The 16,904-nt window shown below is 43.2% G+C and overlaps 1 protein-coding gene across 3 annotated transcripts in view; it reads right to left on the reverse strand.

Annotated features, from left to right (window-relative positions):
• Positions 1-229: 229 nt before the first annotated feature.
• scn5lab (sodium channel, voltage gated, type V-like, alpha b) overlaps positions 230-16,904 on the reverse strand; it is a 196,745-nt gene continuing 180,070 nt past the window's right edge. For all 3 annotated transcript variants that reach the window (XM_014181333.2, XM_014181334.2, XM_045710742.1), the window contains 8 exons: positions 15,018-15,191; positions 12,328-12,450; positions 9,849-10,121; positions 6,245-6,298; positions 5,901-6,038; positions 5,678-5,782; positions 5,182-5,452; positions 230-3,365 (listed from right to left, as the gene is read on the reverse strand). In XM_014181333.2, coding sequence (XP_014036808.1) covers positions 2,107-3,365; positions 5,182-5,452; positions 5,678-5,782; positions 5,901-6,038; positions 6,245-6,298; positions 9,849-10,121; positions 12,328-12,450; positions 15,018-15,191 — 2,397 coding nt within the window. In that variant the 3' untranslated portion in view covers positions 230-2,106. The remainder of the gene's footprint in view (positions 3,366-5,181; positions 5,453-5,677; positions 5,783-5,900; positions 6,039-6,244; positions 6,299-9,848; positions 10,122-12,327; positions 12,451-15,017; positions 15,192-16,904) is intronic.

Here is a 16,904-nt window from a genome sequence, read left to right on the forward strand (position 1 = left end):
CCTGCACCCCCGTAAAGAAATCGTTCTGCCATCTCTGACTGTAGCTTACAGCGCATTTTCTATATTAGCGGGTTAGGGTTGAATGTGGGCCTCAGATTTTCACTATCACATGAAGTCGGGCAATTGCAGATGGGTTATTAGCAATTGTGGGTGGGTGCGGGTGAACAAACAGCTGACCCGCGCACTACTACCACATACATGACTTTGAAATCAAAAGAATAATCAGTGATATTGTAGGCTTTCTCATTTATTTCACAGGAGGTTGTTATCTTAAATACAGAGGCATGTGTTTGCAACGTTCTAAAAAAAATGGCAACTGAAAGTAGTAAAACTTATTTCTAAATAATATTTACTGCAATGGGGGCTTCACTGAGGCACTGCATTGTGGTTGAGCAGTGAGAAATGCTCTGAGAATAATCATTATAACAACAAAACGATTATATACTGACTGCTGAGAAGATACCTGTTGTAGGTTATTGCATTTCTGACAGTTTCTAAGAATGAAAAATAAGCATTTTCTGTGCATGTCTTGGATGTTTTTATGATGAAGCAGCTCTCGTTATGATGAAAACAGTACATTTATGACAGAGATGTGCAGAGTTGACTTTTCACCATGACATTTTTGTATAAAAATGTCCCACCCAAAAACGAATAGGATCGCTCCCGACTTTTAAACATGTTCCCCAATGTTCCCAATACAAAGCATGCAATCAGAAATGTCTTTAGAAAAGTCCCCGTAGACACTGGTAAATAGCAGTGTGATCCCAGTCACACACCCATGGCATCTAATGGGGGAACGATGTGAGTAGAGGTCCATTTAGAAAGAGGACAGGGGTATATACCAGGCACACACTGGATCTATTGCTACAGAAAACAGCCCTTCAACACACCTGCAACCATAACCTGAAAATATATATCATATTAAAGTTGAGCGGTGTCCTTATTATTATTTGAGTCAAATAGAAACCAGTGTCAGTGATATAGTTGAGAGTAGGCCTAAGCTATGGGTAACCAAGAGAAGCTGAACGGTTTGTAGAGTTCAAGCAAAATAAATGCTGTACAAACTTTGACCCTTTTATCCTAAAAAGTAGTAAATTATTGCTAAACACAGTTTGTGCAAAATAGATAAATAATTGTTTTTCAGTCTTGAGCGCGACGTCTCTATATGATGCAGTCAAAACATGCGAAACACACTTTAAATAAAAAATAAATAGGACGATTATCCGTCTGACTAATAGTGAATATGATCGCTGATGCTCATATAAAATATATAGCCATTGGGGCAGTTTTAAACCTACAGAAGTTATGGAGAAAGAAAAATCTGTCAATCGTAACCACGAGATAGATGTAGGTTTGATTGTCACATAAAGATCCTGGTTACTGCACTGCTTCTTAGCTTTGTGTAACTAGGACCAGATCGTTATGAAAGAAAAACAACTAAAATGCAGGGCCCCCGGATATCCCGGCATATCTTTATGTGTAAACGTAAATGCAAAAATGCTCAAAATAGTTCAAATACAATGTGGTAGTACTGCAATTCAGAAGAGGCCATGTTTTTTTTCTTACTCTAAAAATATAAAAAATAGTAATTATTGTACTGCTATGAAAGACTGGTAACATCAACAATGTTATACTTTACTACGAAAAATTGTATCCCTTAGTTTTTTTCTTTCTCACATCTCACAGTTTGAAAACTATTTATTATAAGTAATCACACCAATAATAGTAAGACCTTTAATGAACTCATAAGGTCAGGCATACTTTGTAAATATTGATAAACTGTTTTTCCTTCAGTCTAATAAATTATTATTACATCAGTGATATAATTGTTGTGACCCTGCAGAGGTCATTCATGCATATTAACTGTGAAGCAAAGTTGACATGAGCAGGGTCAACGGTTATCTAGGATTTACACACGCCGCCTTTGTGTACTCCCTCAAAGAATGTTCTCCAAAAAGAAATAAATAGTTAGCCTTTTCTCTATGAAAACCCCTGCAGATTCTCTGGACAACCACAAGTACTAAACCAGTGTCATTTGAGCTATGTTACATTCGGTAAACAAAAAAAAACAAAAAGAAAAGAGAAAAAAGAATTTCCTAGTTGCCATTACAGAAATGTCTCACGGTCTGGTTCTCTGTCGGGTGTGGGGCAATGTTCCCTCAAGTCACTGTTCCTGGACTGTTCGGAAATTAAAACTTGGAAAAGTTCATTAGTCGCCCGTGTGACGCTGTCGTAAGACGGCGGAGAGGAGGTGGAGGACAGGGTCTCCATCAGCTCCATCTCAGGCCCCCCGTAGTTCTCCTTGATCATGGAGGCTATGAGGCCCTCTTTCTCTGGAGCGGTGCCCCCCTCGCCCGTGGGGCTCTGCGTCAGACTGATCTGCATTGATCTGTACAGGAAAGAGGCTTGCTTCATTTGCCTCCGCACCAGATGCCTACGGTAGCACCTCTGGATAACAGCGGCCGACACATCCTCCTGCTTGCGCCTCAGCGTGGTGGTGATGGGCTCGTAGGAGATCTTGGACGGATTGGCCATCATGAACTTCTCCTCCATCTGCTGTTTGAGAGCATCCATCTCGCCCGACTCACCCAGCACGCGTTTGGTGAAGGCAAACAGAATGTCCAGGCAGTGGATCTTATCACCGCTCACCATGGGCAGGTCCATGGAGATCAGCTTGATCTTGTTGGGCTTGCCGATGCGCAGCGGCTCCGACAGCGTGTCTGCAAAGTCTGACAGCTTGGCGTACTCGATGAACTGCGTGGCTTCCGGGTCAAACTTCTCCCACACCTCGTAGAACATCTCAAAGTCGTCCTCGCTCAGCGGCTCGGTGCTCTCCTCGGTGGCCACACTGAAGTTCTCCAGGATGATGGCGATGTACATGTTGACCACGATGAGGAAGGAAATTATGATGTAGGTGACGAAGAAGGTGATGCCCACCGAGGGGTTGCCACAGTTGCCCCGGGCATTGGTGCCTGTGTGGATGAGGTTGGGGTTGCACTCTTCCGGAGAGTTGTTGAGGATGGGGCTGAGCAGGCCGTCCCAGCCTGCCGACGTGGTGATTTGGAACAGACAGATCATACTGTTGCCGAATGTCTCGAAGTTGAACATGTCGTCGATCCCTGCCTGCTTCTTGACGTAGGCAAAGTTGGCCATGCCAAAGATGGCGTAGATGAACATTACCAGGAAGAGCAGGAGGCCGATGTTGAACAGGGCGGGAAGGGACATCATTAAGGCAAAGAGTAAGGTCCTTATTCCTTTGGCTCCGCGGATGAGTCGCAGTACTCGTCCGATCCTGGCTAATCGAATGACTCGGAAAAGAGTGGGCGACACAAAGTACTTCTCTATGATGTCAGCGAGAACGATACCTGGAAGAAAGGAGGGGGAAAAAACATGAATGAGATCTCTGTACTTCTAATAGACCATCATGAACCATTTAACGGCATAGAGTAAGGTCAGCTTTTTCACACACATTTTACATCATTTAGCAGATGCTCTTATCCAGAGTGACTTACAGGAGCAATTAGGAATAAGTGCCTTGCTCAAAGGCACATCGACAGATTTTTCAACTTATCAGCTCAGGGATTGGAACCAGTAACCTTTTGGTTACTGGCCCAACGCTCTTAACCGTTAGGCTACCTGCCACCCCTACACACTATGTACACAATATCTTATAAAATTAGGTTGACAATTGGTAACCAGGAGTGAATTAGGCTGAAGGAGAGGTTCTCCTTGCCATCACTATTAAGCTTCGTTCTCCTCCATGTAAATTCCAGCTTCCCCAATCTCACTCACCAATGAGCCCATGATAAAGGCTTCCACTCTTACTACAGAGTCTGTCTGCCCTCAAATGACATTCATGTTGCCTCCCAACCCTCTCACCCCCACAACCAATTTACCATCTGTCCCTGATTTGTGACCCTCCTCTCCCCATGGAACAAGACTGTCACCTGAGATGGATTGGAGAGGGGGGTTGGGAGCCACCCTTTAGAGCCATATGTCAAGCCCCCAGCCCCCCCACTGACTACAGTCAGCTGATGCAGCACCTCAATCACGCCCAAATCACCCCCACTGTCAGCCCTGATTGCTAGGATTACCTTCACCTCAACAGGGGCATCCTTGTCCACATACGTCAGTTAGCATGGGGGCAGCTACTTAGCTTCAATCTATGTGCTGGCCCTTTGGTTTGCTTCAGTTCCCCACCGGGGCAATGCAGAACATATATTTTCACAGAAAGGGAAATTCGTTTGGCGGATACTGAACAGAGGCTATTACCTACTGTAAGCACAGTGCCCTAGTTTCATCAGATATAGCCCCACTTACTTTCAATGACTTGGTTGACATGATAGATAACCTTGCCAAATGGACACTCAAATCTTGGCTGATGGCCAAGGTGTATTGTCCGTTGCATTGAAAAACACAATTAAGATTCTGAAATGTTTTCTTTGAGCATGATATTGTTTGGAACTAAATGCTAATTATTTGTAATCTGTTGTAAATTTGAAGGTCCCAAGCTAAATGTCACAATCTGTGTATGGGCCAGCTAGTGACGTGGAATGCCTTGCTTATACAGACGGGTTGGTTGTGAGCAAGTATGTGAGCAAGTATGAGGCAAAACAGACGGGGTTGGATTAGATTTTTGACAACATGTAAACTATATTTAGTCTCCAAATGTTTATTGAAAATAGACATACATTTGCACACGGAGCACTTGTTGTCTCTCAAATACATTGTTACATTATTGTTGGTTAGCTAGCTAGCGAATTTTAGCCATATTAGCATTGACATGAAATCAGTCAAAACACCGCAAAACAAGACATGGTATCAAGAACAAGATAAAACTAGCTGAAACGAGCCACCTACGATTCCCCACATGGCAGCTTCTTGTCATTGTTGCTAGCTATCTGACCACTCAGAATCATAACAAAGCACGGCTTCCAGCCCCATCGATGTGCACGCATTATTTTTGTGACATTGTCAGCCAACGCAAGGTCATGTGATCAACTGTAACACCCAAGGACACCCAAGGACACAGTGACATTAGAAGAGAACTACAAACCGTTGGCCAGACATCAGGTACATATAGCTACATATAGCAACCTTATTCCAGTTGATGAACCCATGTAATTACATTGTAATGAGAATAATTGAAAACCTCTGATTAAGCCCAAGCAACGGACTCACCAACGATGGAGAGGATGACCACCACAAAGTCAAAGATGTTCCAGCCAATGGTGAAGAAGTAGCAGCGCAGCGCCACAATCTTTATGAGGCACTCGCAGGAGAAGATGATGATGAAGGCCAGGTTGATTTTGTTGAGGATGTACTCCATGCGGGCCGGCTGCTCGTCCGTCTCCACCATCATGGTAATCATGTTGAGCAGGATGAGGACCATGATGATGATGTCGAATGCCTGCTTGCCCACCAGGTCGAAGAAGAAGCCCTGCACTTGGTTCTGGGAGAAGAGAGGAGGAGTGAGAAGTGGGTGAAAAGCCCATTTGGAACCCAAGAGGCTAATACACTAGGGCGAAGAAAATTAAAGGAATAGTTCACTTTATTTAGGTTTTAACTTATTTTCGACTTATCTGGGGTGTTATCGAAAACATGTTAATACTTTCAAAGAAATTATCTATCCCTTTAATAAGATCAAGAAAGTAGGGTTCAATTAGCTCCAGCTTACCACTGGTCTTGGAATCGGTTTCTGAGGCTTTTTAGACCCTAGCTTCTTCATGGCGTTGTAATATTTTTTCTGTTCCTCTGTCATGAAGATGTCTTGCCCACCTAAGTAAAGAGACACCCCTTTTCTGTTATTTTCACTGTGAAAATAACACTTTTTTTTCATGGCAGGTATCTGGTTTGTTCACATCAAACCATTTGTTGGCCATGATGCTTTTGATACTTATCTTTCGTTTCTGCTGGTTGAAGTTGTCGATGATCACCCCGATGAAGAGGTTGAGGGTGAAGAAGGAGCCAAAGATGATGAAGATGATGAAGTATAGGTACATGTACATGTTCACCTCTCTGATAGGCTGTTCCTCCACCTAGTCCACCCAGCGGAAAAAGCAATACATCATTCAGTTACATTTTTATCAGTTGAAATCTGTGTTATTCTGGTAAATGTTATTGTGATATTGCATCAAGGCATGGTTATGACAAAGACAGCCATTAATGAAAATACCAAAGCTCTATGTACCAAACCCGTTCGATAATGTTATACAAAACAAGTACATTGGCATTTAATACTTACAGCACGAGAATCCACTGCTGCATACATGATGTCCATCCAGCCTTTGAATGTAGCCTTGTAACAAAGGATATAAACTTCAATGAGCATGAGGAGGTAATTAGAGGAGGTGTGCCACTATTATTGCCATATAAACACATGCAGAGGACAAAAGATGCATTTGTATACACAACGTTCATGCAGTAAAAGATGTTCGCTTTTGACATCATATTTGAAGATACACTACATGACCAAAAGTATGTGGACACCTGGTAGTCAAACATCTCATTCCAAAATCATGGGCATTAATATGGACCAGCTTCCCCCTTCGCTGCTATAATAGCCTCCACTCTTCTGGGAAGGCTTTCCACTAGATGTTGAAACATTGCTGCGGGAACTTGCTTCCATTCAGCCACAAGAGCATTAGTGAGGTCGGGCACTGATGTTGGGCGATTAGGCCTGGCTCGGATGGGGGGCAGATGGTGAAGAGTGATCTAGAAAACGCGTTTCAACTGCTCCAGAGTCCAATGGGGGCAAGCTTTACACCACTCCAGCCAATGCTTTGCATTGCACATGGTGATCGAACTCACCCACAGCGTCGTTGTGCAAAATAGTATGCAGCATCATCTGGATATGAATGCAACAAAAGTTCAACATTCACCTTCCGCTACTATTTCTGTCAAGCCGTCTACGCATACAGTTTGACGCATGCGTTTGATAAATCCAACATATGCACCACACCGAACGCACTGCAACTGCCTCTGCAACGCAATGCTGTGAGGCAAACGTAGTGTTTCATTGGAAATGAATGTGATTCTGGTGTACCAAAATGCTGTCAGCATGTTCGAAGCGTTAGGCTTGTGTGCGGCTGCTCGGCCATGGAAACCCGTTTCATGGAGCTCCCGACAAACAGCTCTCGTGCTAATGTTGCTTCCAGAGGCAGTTTGGAACTCGGTAGTGAGTGTTGCAACTGAGGACAGGCGATTTTTACACGCTACGCGGTTCAGCAATTGGCAGTCCCGTTCTGTGAGCTTGAGTGGCCTACCACTTCGTGGCTGAGCCGTTGTTGCTCCTAGACGTTTCCACTTCACTATAACGGCACATACAGTTGACCGGGGCAGCTCTAGCAGGGCAGAAATGTGACAAACTGACTAATTGGAAAAGTGGCATCCTATGACAGTGCCACGTTGAATGTCACTCAGCTCTTCGGTAAGGTCATTCTACTGCCAATGTTTCAAATCAAATTTGATTTGTCACATGGGCCGAATATACCTTACTGTGAAATGCTTACTTACAAGCTCTTAACTAACAATGCAGTTTTAAGAAAATAAGAGTTAAGAACATTTTTACTAAATAAACTAAAGTATAAAAAGTAGCACAATAAAATAACAATAACAAAGCTAAATAGAGGGGATACCGGTACCGAATCAATGTGCGGGCTACAGGTTAGTCGAGGTCATTGAGGTAATATGTACATGTAGGTAGGGGAATAAAGTGACTTTGCATAGATAATAAACAGGGAATAGCAGCAGTGTAAAAAAATGCAAATAGTCGGGGTAGCACTTTGATTAATTGTTCAGCATTCTTATGGCTTAGGGGTAGAAGCTGTTAAGGAGCCTTTTGGACCTAGACTTAGTGTTCCGGCACCACTTGCCGTGCGGTAGCAGAGAGAACAGTCTATGACTTGGGTGGCTGGAGTATTTAAAATTTTCTGGCCCTTCCTCTGACACCGCCTAGTATAGAGGTCCTGGATGGCAGGAAGCTTGGCCCCAGTGATGTACTGGGCCATACGCACAACCCTCTGTAGCGCCTTCTGGTCGGATGCCGAGCAGTTGTCCATATCAGGTGGTGATGCAACCAGTCTCGATGGTGGGGATCTGGGGACCCATGCCAAATCCTTTCAGTCTCCTGAGGGGGAATAAGCTTTGTCATGCCCTTTTCACAACTGTCTTGGTGTGTTTGGACCATATAGTTTGTTGATGATGTGGACACCAATGAACTTGAAGCTCTCGACCTACTCCACTACAGCCCTGTCGATGTGAATGGGGGTGTGTTCGGCCCTCCTTTTCCTGTAGTCCACAATAAGCTCCTTTGTCTTGCTCACGTTGAGGGAGAGGTTGTTGTCCTGGCACCAAATTGCCAGGTCTCTGACCTCCTCCCTATAGGCTGTCTCATTGTTGTTGGTGATCAGGCCTACCATCGTTGCGTCATCAGCAAACTTAATGATAGTGTTGGATTCGTGCCTGGCCACACACACATGGCGAACAGGGAGTGCAGGAGGGGACTAAGCACGCACTCCCGAGGGGCCCCTGTGTTGACGATCAGCGTGGCAGATGTGTTGTTGCCTACCCTTACCCCCTGGGTGCGGCCCGTCAGGAAGTCCAGGATCCAGTTGAAAAGGGAGGTGTTTAGTCCCAGGGTCCTTAGCTTAGTGATGAGCTTTGTGGGCACTATGGTGTTGAACGCTGAGCTGTAGTCAATGAATAGCATTCTCACATAGGTGTTCCTTTTGTCAAGGAGGGAAAGGGCAGTGTGGAGTGCAATAGAGATTGCATCATCTGTGGATCTGTTGGGGTGGTATGCGAATTGGAGTGGGTCTAGGGTTTCCTAGATGATGGTGTTAATTTGAGCCATGACTATTCTTTCAAAGCACTTCATGGCTACAGACGTGAGCGCTACGGAGTGGTAGTCATTTAGGCAGGTTACCTTGGCGTTCTTGGGCATAGGGGCTATGGTGGTCTGCTTGAAACATGTAGGTATTACAGACTTGGTCAGGTAGAGGTTGAAAATGTCAGTGAAGACAGTTGTTCCAGTTGGTTTGTCTATGGAGATTGCATGGCTGCGTGCTCACTGTTATACACCTGTCAGCAAAGGGTGTGTCTGTAATAGCTGAATCTACTCATTTGAGGGGGTGCCCACATACTTTTGTATATATAGTGTGTATGTTTGTATTTCCAGCCTCTGGATTTTTCCAAACTATGACACAGAGTGGGGAATCTATCTTTCCTTAAAGGAAGAACCCCCCCCCCGCCGCCGCCGCCCAGAGAAAAACACTTACAGTCTGTACAAAATAAATATTGCATGTGTGCCATGTTAGAGCTATGTTTTTATGAATGGCAGCGGAAAGGACTTATATGGGCTTCCTCCTGACTGCATGGAGTGTCTTTCTAGAGGGAGGAAAAAGGAGAGTGAGTGGGGAGCCCCACTTCAACACAAGTGAGTTCTTATCAGCGAGAAATCACGGCGGTGGGCCTTTTCCCTTTGGTTACGGGTTATTACTGGCTTTTGTGAATGACTGAGGGTCAAACTATTTCCAGATGCAAATGGGAGGTTTGCATGGAGGCAAGTCACAAGAAGGTGACAGAAAGGAGCTAAGTGAACTGTTGCTAGGCTACCGCGCCAACTAAGTTAAAACGAAGAATGAAGTGCACTCTCGCTGATCACACAATTCTCTGTAATGGCCCCCGTCGCTGCTAAAAATAAGAGCCTAGCGACTTGTTGATTGATTCGGGGCTCTCTGGACAGACAAGGTGGGCAGTGACAAAAAGTATAAAGTACAAAGTGGGAGGAAAGAACGTCTCAAACTGTGAGGAAAAATAAAAGGAAAGGGGAAAAAAGCCAAACTCACAACTTGTAGGAGTGCAAGGTAACCAGCGCCCACGTTGTCGAAGTTCACTTTGACTTTAGTCCAGTAGAACTGCGTGTCGTTCATGGCCAGACAGTCGGTCTTATTGTTGACCACGGACACGTTGTGGATGTAGCCCGTCCGGTTGACGCAGCGGCCGTACTTGCCGGCGAACAGGTTGACCCCCATGATGCTGAAGATGAGCCAGAAGATGAGGCACACCAGCAGGACGTTCATGATGGACGGGATGGCGCCGATCAGGGCGTTCACCACAACCTGTTTCCATGGAAACACATCAAGTCAGGTATCCATCCGGCCCCCTTTTGCTGTCACGTGCCACACTTCATACACGACAGTCACTCAATCAGAAAAACTCAGTGTCTACATGCTTGTGGTTCAATTCATCTACCCTAAGAGCTTACCCAATCCATATCCCCCAAAACACAAAATATCAAACCACTCAAACAAAAGAGATCCTAATGACAAGATAATAATCAAACCCCAAATTTCCAAAGTTCATGCAAACTACTGAATCTGGCAAATGAGATTATTAAGAGTGTGTGTCTTATATACAATCAGGAGCAGCAGCAGCTTTTCAAACCACCCTGGTAAGAGATTTCCTGGTTGAGAGGAAATGAGTGCTGAGCCAGGAGATCCTGAGTATCACCGCTCTAATGGAACCAGTAGATAGGGGGTTTAGCCCCGCGCATCCCTCAAGAGGGTGTCACAAAGAAATCTGCTGCTCACTCAGACTCGCGCCTCTGTATAGCCGGGCTGCACTTCCACTTTGCGTTTACCACTGAGTAGCAGACCCAGCCATTTTAAAGCAGCGTGACGCCTAATCCAATTTGCCAGATTTACAGTGGTGGAGAGCAGCGAGCTCGGCGGACATCAGCCCCCCATTTCCGACAGCATGCAAATTTCATGGGCAGGAATTCAAATGAATTCCAGTGGATGTCAGGGGAAATGATATACATATTAGAGGCCACAAGCTAGGCTGACAGGTGTCGACTTAGAAAACAAACACTGTGTAATGGGAGGGAACAATAGCCCAAAATCCTAACTATAGTGTGCATGAAATGTTCAAGAGGGTTTAAGGATGTGCTTTAGGGAATGAATAACGATTATGGAAATGTTACGGGCTAAACATGAATCAGAATATCTGAACACGGGGATGCATGCAAGAGAACGTGATAAGAAAATCAACAGCTAAAACAAACAGTGGAACAGCAAGGAGAATCATATTAATACTGTCAGAAGTGAGCAACAACTTGTAATGTAATATCACAGATAAGTATAGACGTGAGAAAGGATGGAAAGATTGGAATGAGATAATTGAAATAGTCCATACTAAGTGGATTAGGCATGTACATGAATAATACTGCTATATTCATCAGCTTTCTGGTAACACTACATACATTTGTCCATATTCCTGCGTGATAACGCTGTAATTCCCTGTAACAACATCGATTTAGTAAGAACTGGTCTATCTAACTGCACACTTGTAATTACAAAAAATGCTCAGTTCCATTACCAAGCAATTTCTCAGCTACTACGTAATTACACTGGTTTTCTCATTAGACACATACATGTGCTATCTCTCCTTTCAAAAGAATCTATCGAAGAATCTAAGGAAGAAAACGTGTGGTGATGTTACATGGCAGAGCCTAGGGTTGAAGAATTGACATGAAATGTAATACTGCTGGAGAGCTCTAAGACTGCAGTTGTAATTCAATCTATCTACTTTATTTACTCTGCTCAGGCACTCCAGTCTATCCTCATAATTATCTGAACCATTATATATAATTCAACATGATAGAACTAGGCATGATTTGGTGCATGGAAGGTCATGAAAGATGTTAAGGATCCAACAGAAATGGATGCTGATGCTGTATTTGACATATGTGTTACAACAGGTGTTTGTCCAGTATTTACTTGGTAATTATGTGGTAACAATTGGCCACTTTCTGTTCTAACTTCAGTATGTTTTACACATTTTATACTGCCTGTTTTGATGATTCCCAAATGATGATGTAGGGCCTAATGATCATTTTACCATGAAAGCTCTATGTAAATAACTGGTAGAAAAGACTACAAAATAAAGATTAATATGAAATAAAGCTTATCCAAATTGATAAGTCGGATAATGAGGTAGTCATGTCAGGTAGAGGGGAGAGTTGAGGGGAAATATGAAAAACAAATTATCTCTTTGTGCTAATATTGCCACTTTGTGCTAATATTGCCACTGCCAGCTCCAAGGGAAAGTATGTCAAGGGATTAGTGGCATTAGCTGGAGAATTGGATTTGACAGCATTATAACACTATAAGTGGAGAGATAAAGTGGGGAAATATTTTGAGTTTTCTGAATAGAAACTGCTGGTAAGGGAAAGAAAGGGTGGCAACAGAGGTAGAGAGAGTGATGATGAAGACGGTTTGAGGACAATCGGGAGTTGATGAGTCAGAGAGGAGAGACGACTCTTACCCGCATGCCTTCAAATCGGGACAGTGCTCTTAGCGGCCTCAGAGCTCTGAGGGTTCTAAGTGATTTGATGGCAGCAAAGTCGGAGTAGCCCAGCATGTTAGCTACTAGACTCACCAAAGACACCTAGGTGGGGACAGAAAGCGCAAGAACCCACATGGTTAAGGGGGCTGCCACAACCTGTTCAAAGGAATTGCGATACACAGAACCTGAAAGGGAACACTGGACCACCCTGGTGAGTCCCTCCTGTTAGCAACAGCCCTAAGGGAAAAACGGGTAGTTCATTAGACTCCAAGGTGTGTTGTCACCCATCGAGGACGTCTATCTGCTATTCAAGGGAATATAATGTTAAAATTAGTTGATTTCATAGCTGAAGAAATTAAGAGGCCTGTTAACAGACTTTGAAATAGAAATAGGACTGTTAAAGACCTCTTCTTGGATCTGTGTAAGAGAAGGAGGAATAGAGGTCAATTGAAAATCAACTGCAAAGCCAACCAGAAACTACAGCTCTAGGTGTCTATTGTGGATGGTTGTGGCGGTGGACAGCAGTCAAATCAGGCCTTACCCTTATGCCGGCAAAGCGGGCCACCGCTCTCAGCGGGCGCAATGCTCGCAGGGTCCTGAGAACTCGCATGGTGCCAATTTGCTCTATATTGACGGCACTGGCCAACAGGCCAATCACTGATATCTGTGTGAATTAAATTATAGTTAATTCAGTGAAAACAGATACTTACTTATTTACTTACTTACTTGCTTATTTACTTTTAAATTAATATACAGTACAGACTTATCCAATACATACAGGTTTCTACACAAGCAAACGTTGCATGGAGCAAAGCGGGTGGTTTTGTACTTTTAGCCCCCCCAAAACCCCTCACAACTTCATATTCAACTGCCTTCCAGACACTATATGAGACTAATATCACAATCAGATAAATAATATTGTCAAAGGTTCACAGACATCTGCACTTCGTCATGTTGTTTTAATGAATCACTGATTCAAGAGCAGGGTCTTTTTGAGCTTCTATGCCTCGGAGTGTAAGAAAACACTTGTAATCATTTGTTGAACATGAACTGTAGAGCACACTGAGATAAAGGGGATGAACTCATTCGTTATCCTCTTGCCAAAGGGGTTTGGTACTTCAGCACTTGGAGACCTTTTGACATTACACATACTATTTCAGGATGCATTAAAACACTTTGTTGAGGAGGCTTTCAAAAGATTCAGCGAGTGCATGTACACATTGGGATTCCCCCTTCACTTGTCATCTATATCAGCAATTTAGAATATTGAATCACTTCACTCAGGAGGGAACTATAGAGATGCAGGATCTCAATTTGATCCCGCTGTTGCAGGAGAACTTTCCTGCATTTCAGGAAATGTTAAACATGTAGTGAGTTTTAAAAAGGCTTCTAAAACGTGTAATTTCTACTTTAAAATGTCAGACTTTATTTGTTCTAACTAAAAATGTATCAACCCCTACAAAAATGTATATTAATTTGAATCCACATAAATTGTTTCCTGCTGTGAGAAACTGGTCAAATTAAGATAGTACACCTGTATACAGCATGTCTCCATTATTTTGGTGGACAATAGGAAGACATTATCCTTTTGAATGCCATCTTTTCAATTCACTTCATCTCACATTTCATGAAGAAAAGGCAATGTATAGCCCTGTAGAAACACAGGACAACATGGCACATTAAATAGAACAACTTCTGCTGCAAATCCAAAACAAAGACACATTAAGATATAATCTATCATTATAAATAGACCCAACTTGCTATGTATGGGGAATATGTATTGACTGGGCAGTTTTCATGGCAATGATAAAACATGAAGCCATGCGGGAAACATTTCCCGGGGAGAAACTGCTGTTTACATCTGTCTAGTCAGCTCTCTCTCTCTCTCTCTCTCTCCCTCCCTCCATCTATTTCTTTTTCTTCCCTCCCCTGCTTCCCTGTCCACACTCTCTCCCTCCCTGTGTGCGGTATGTCTGTGTGCAGAGAGCAAACACTAATTGCTCAAGCCTCTCTCTCTGCCCAAAGATTCTCTGCCACAGACCAATATGTCCAAACTACTGACGTGAACTCACCTCTCATGTTTCTCCCTGAGGATAGTGGTAACAAACATCATGTAAATAAGTGACGTATAAACTCAGGGCTTTGTGGGTCGCTAAACTCACTACAGGGTTGTGCTGTTTGGACAAATAATTTTTGAGAACCGCAGTAGGTCAGGTGAGAATTCATCTAGTCCTGCCCAGACAGTATCTACCAGTATACTTTACATTATGAAACGGTTTCCAGCACACAGATTAAGCCTATTCCCGGACAAGATTCTCCATTGAGCATCCTGTCTGGCAAGACAGCTAAATCACCCAGAAAGTGAAGTGGCTCAATAATGTTCAATGTTTTGGAAAACTATTATTGACAAAGTAAAACAAAGGCACATCAGGATTCCACACTGTCCATGTCTCAAAACGAATTCAGGGATTTCAGAATACACTCGACAAACAGATCAAGCTCGATTGATAATGCCTGGACAGATTACACACGACAAATTGATCAAGCTCGATTGATAATGCCTGGACAGATTATACAACACAATCAAGTGAAGTGGGCCACTGCTTGAGCAAATTACATGATCATCTCATCATCATGTCTGAGGGGTTGGAAATAAAAGTTGTACTTACATCCACAATCAGGAAATCCAGCCAGCACCAATAGTTAGTGAAGTACTTCTTGAATCCGTAGGCAATCCACTTGAGGAGCATCTCCAGGATGAAAATGTAGGTGAAGATCTTGTCGGCGTACTCCAGCACCATTTTGATCACTTTTCTTTGTTCAATGTAGATGTCCTCAAAGGCCTTGCGAAAGATTCAAGAGAGACGAGTCATGATTAGGGACTGCTTTTTAAATAGTAAATTAATCTCATGTTGTAATACAGTGGAACGCACCTAGACTCATATTCACTCGGCAATCAATCGTACATAGCAATATTTATGCAGTATCATGGTGACATACTTACTGACTATGTAGCAGTGTCTCATTCTGACCACTGGACACTGGAAGTATGTACAGTATGTACCCATGAGGGAAGTCTACACGTTATTGTCCAAAAACCCTTTCAGTAATTTGATTTTACAATCGGGAAAAAGGGTATGTTTATATGCTACAGTATATAATAATGCTGCAATGTTTGCATCACAATTATTATAAATATTACCCAGATAATAAAGTTGGATGAAAACAGGGCATTTTGCTTATAATAACATTTCACGAACGAGGGACTTTGACCTCTAAAATGTCTAGTAATGTATAATGACTAGTTTCAAACATCGTGTACGCACAGCCAATGACTTGCAGGTGCTGGGTACAAAAATAAACTCCTGAAATAATAGATACACTGATGAATGCTCCTGTTGTTTTATTGTGCAACGTGTGTCTATATGACAAAGTCTAATTAATGACAGACCTTGTATCACCTGCTTATGTTGAAACTATAAATATCACTGCATTTTTCATGTGGAATAAACCTGACAAAGACCTTTTTGGGTTGAAACATTGTACAATAAACAACATGGGCATGCATCAGTGTGTGGCTATTCTTTATATTATAATGACTAACATACTTCATACAGAATATGCCTCTGCGTGGTTTTCTGTAACAGAAGGAAAGTGCTTTCAGAGAGGGGAAAACAACAAACAAACAAACAAAATGGAGGGATTTTGCTGAACAAGAGCCCTATCCAGCTAGACGCGTCATCATTGGAAACTGTTTTCTCTGCTCTCGTGAGCTCGGCCACCAGGCGCCCTAAATTAACGTCACACGGGCACAGACCGGGTAATACCCAGGAGAAACAACAATCTGCTTGGACAGAGATGGAGCAGGAGGAGTAGGAGGACGGTTGCGGTATGGACTAGGGGTCAGGGTGGAGGGGAGAGGCCGGCACTGGTAGAACAGCTGAGGTTTGGGCTCCAACCAATCCGCTGCTAATTAGGAGGAGAGCTGAGAAGGCTTGACCAATCATTGACCTGACTCCCCTCAGCTGCATATCTGCTCATGCACTACATCACTGAGGAGGAAGAAGAAGAAGGAGGGCCCGGGCAGAGGTAAAGAAAAGCTGCACCTCAACCAATCATTCCTTGATTCTGTGTGCCCAATTTATTGCAATAGAAACTTTATATTCAATGTTTTCATATACACCACAATTTTGTCTTATATATATATATTCAATGTCGCCTGCTTTAAATGATCAGCTAATTCTACCATGTTGGGCATTTCATGCCTGCCAACCTTGGTGTTAGATTGTAATAGCAGGTCACTGACGTTGTTTGTGAGCTGCACCCTGGAACAAATGCTGTTAGTGTTAGTCCTTGGAGGGTTGTAGGGTGCTCTCTTTTGCTCATGCAAAAAACACCAGTCAGCGTTAGTGTTATTACAACCTAAGACCAAGGTTAGCACATCACACATGCTGATTAAGAGTCGGCCATCCATGTTAGCATCCACCCGTCATCAAATATGGGACTTTGTGACTATTATTGTTTTTGGTACAAAGTTTATTGGCTAACCTTCTTTT

Source organism: Salmo salar, chromosome ssa29, assembly GCF_905237065.1.
Source record: "Salmo salar chromosome ssa29, Ssal_v3.1, whole genome shotgun sequence".
NCBI classification, from domain to species: domain Eukaryota; kingdom Metazoa; phylum Chordata; class Actinopteri; order Salmoniformes; family Salmonidae; genus Salmo; species Salmo salar.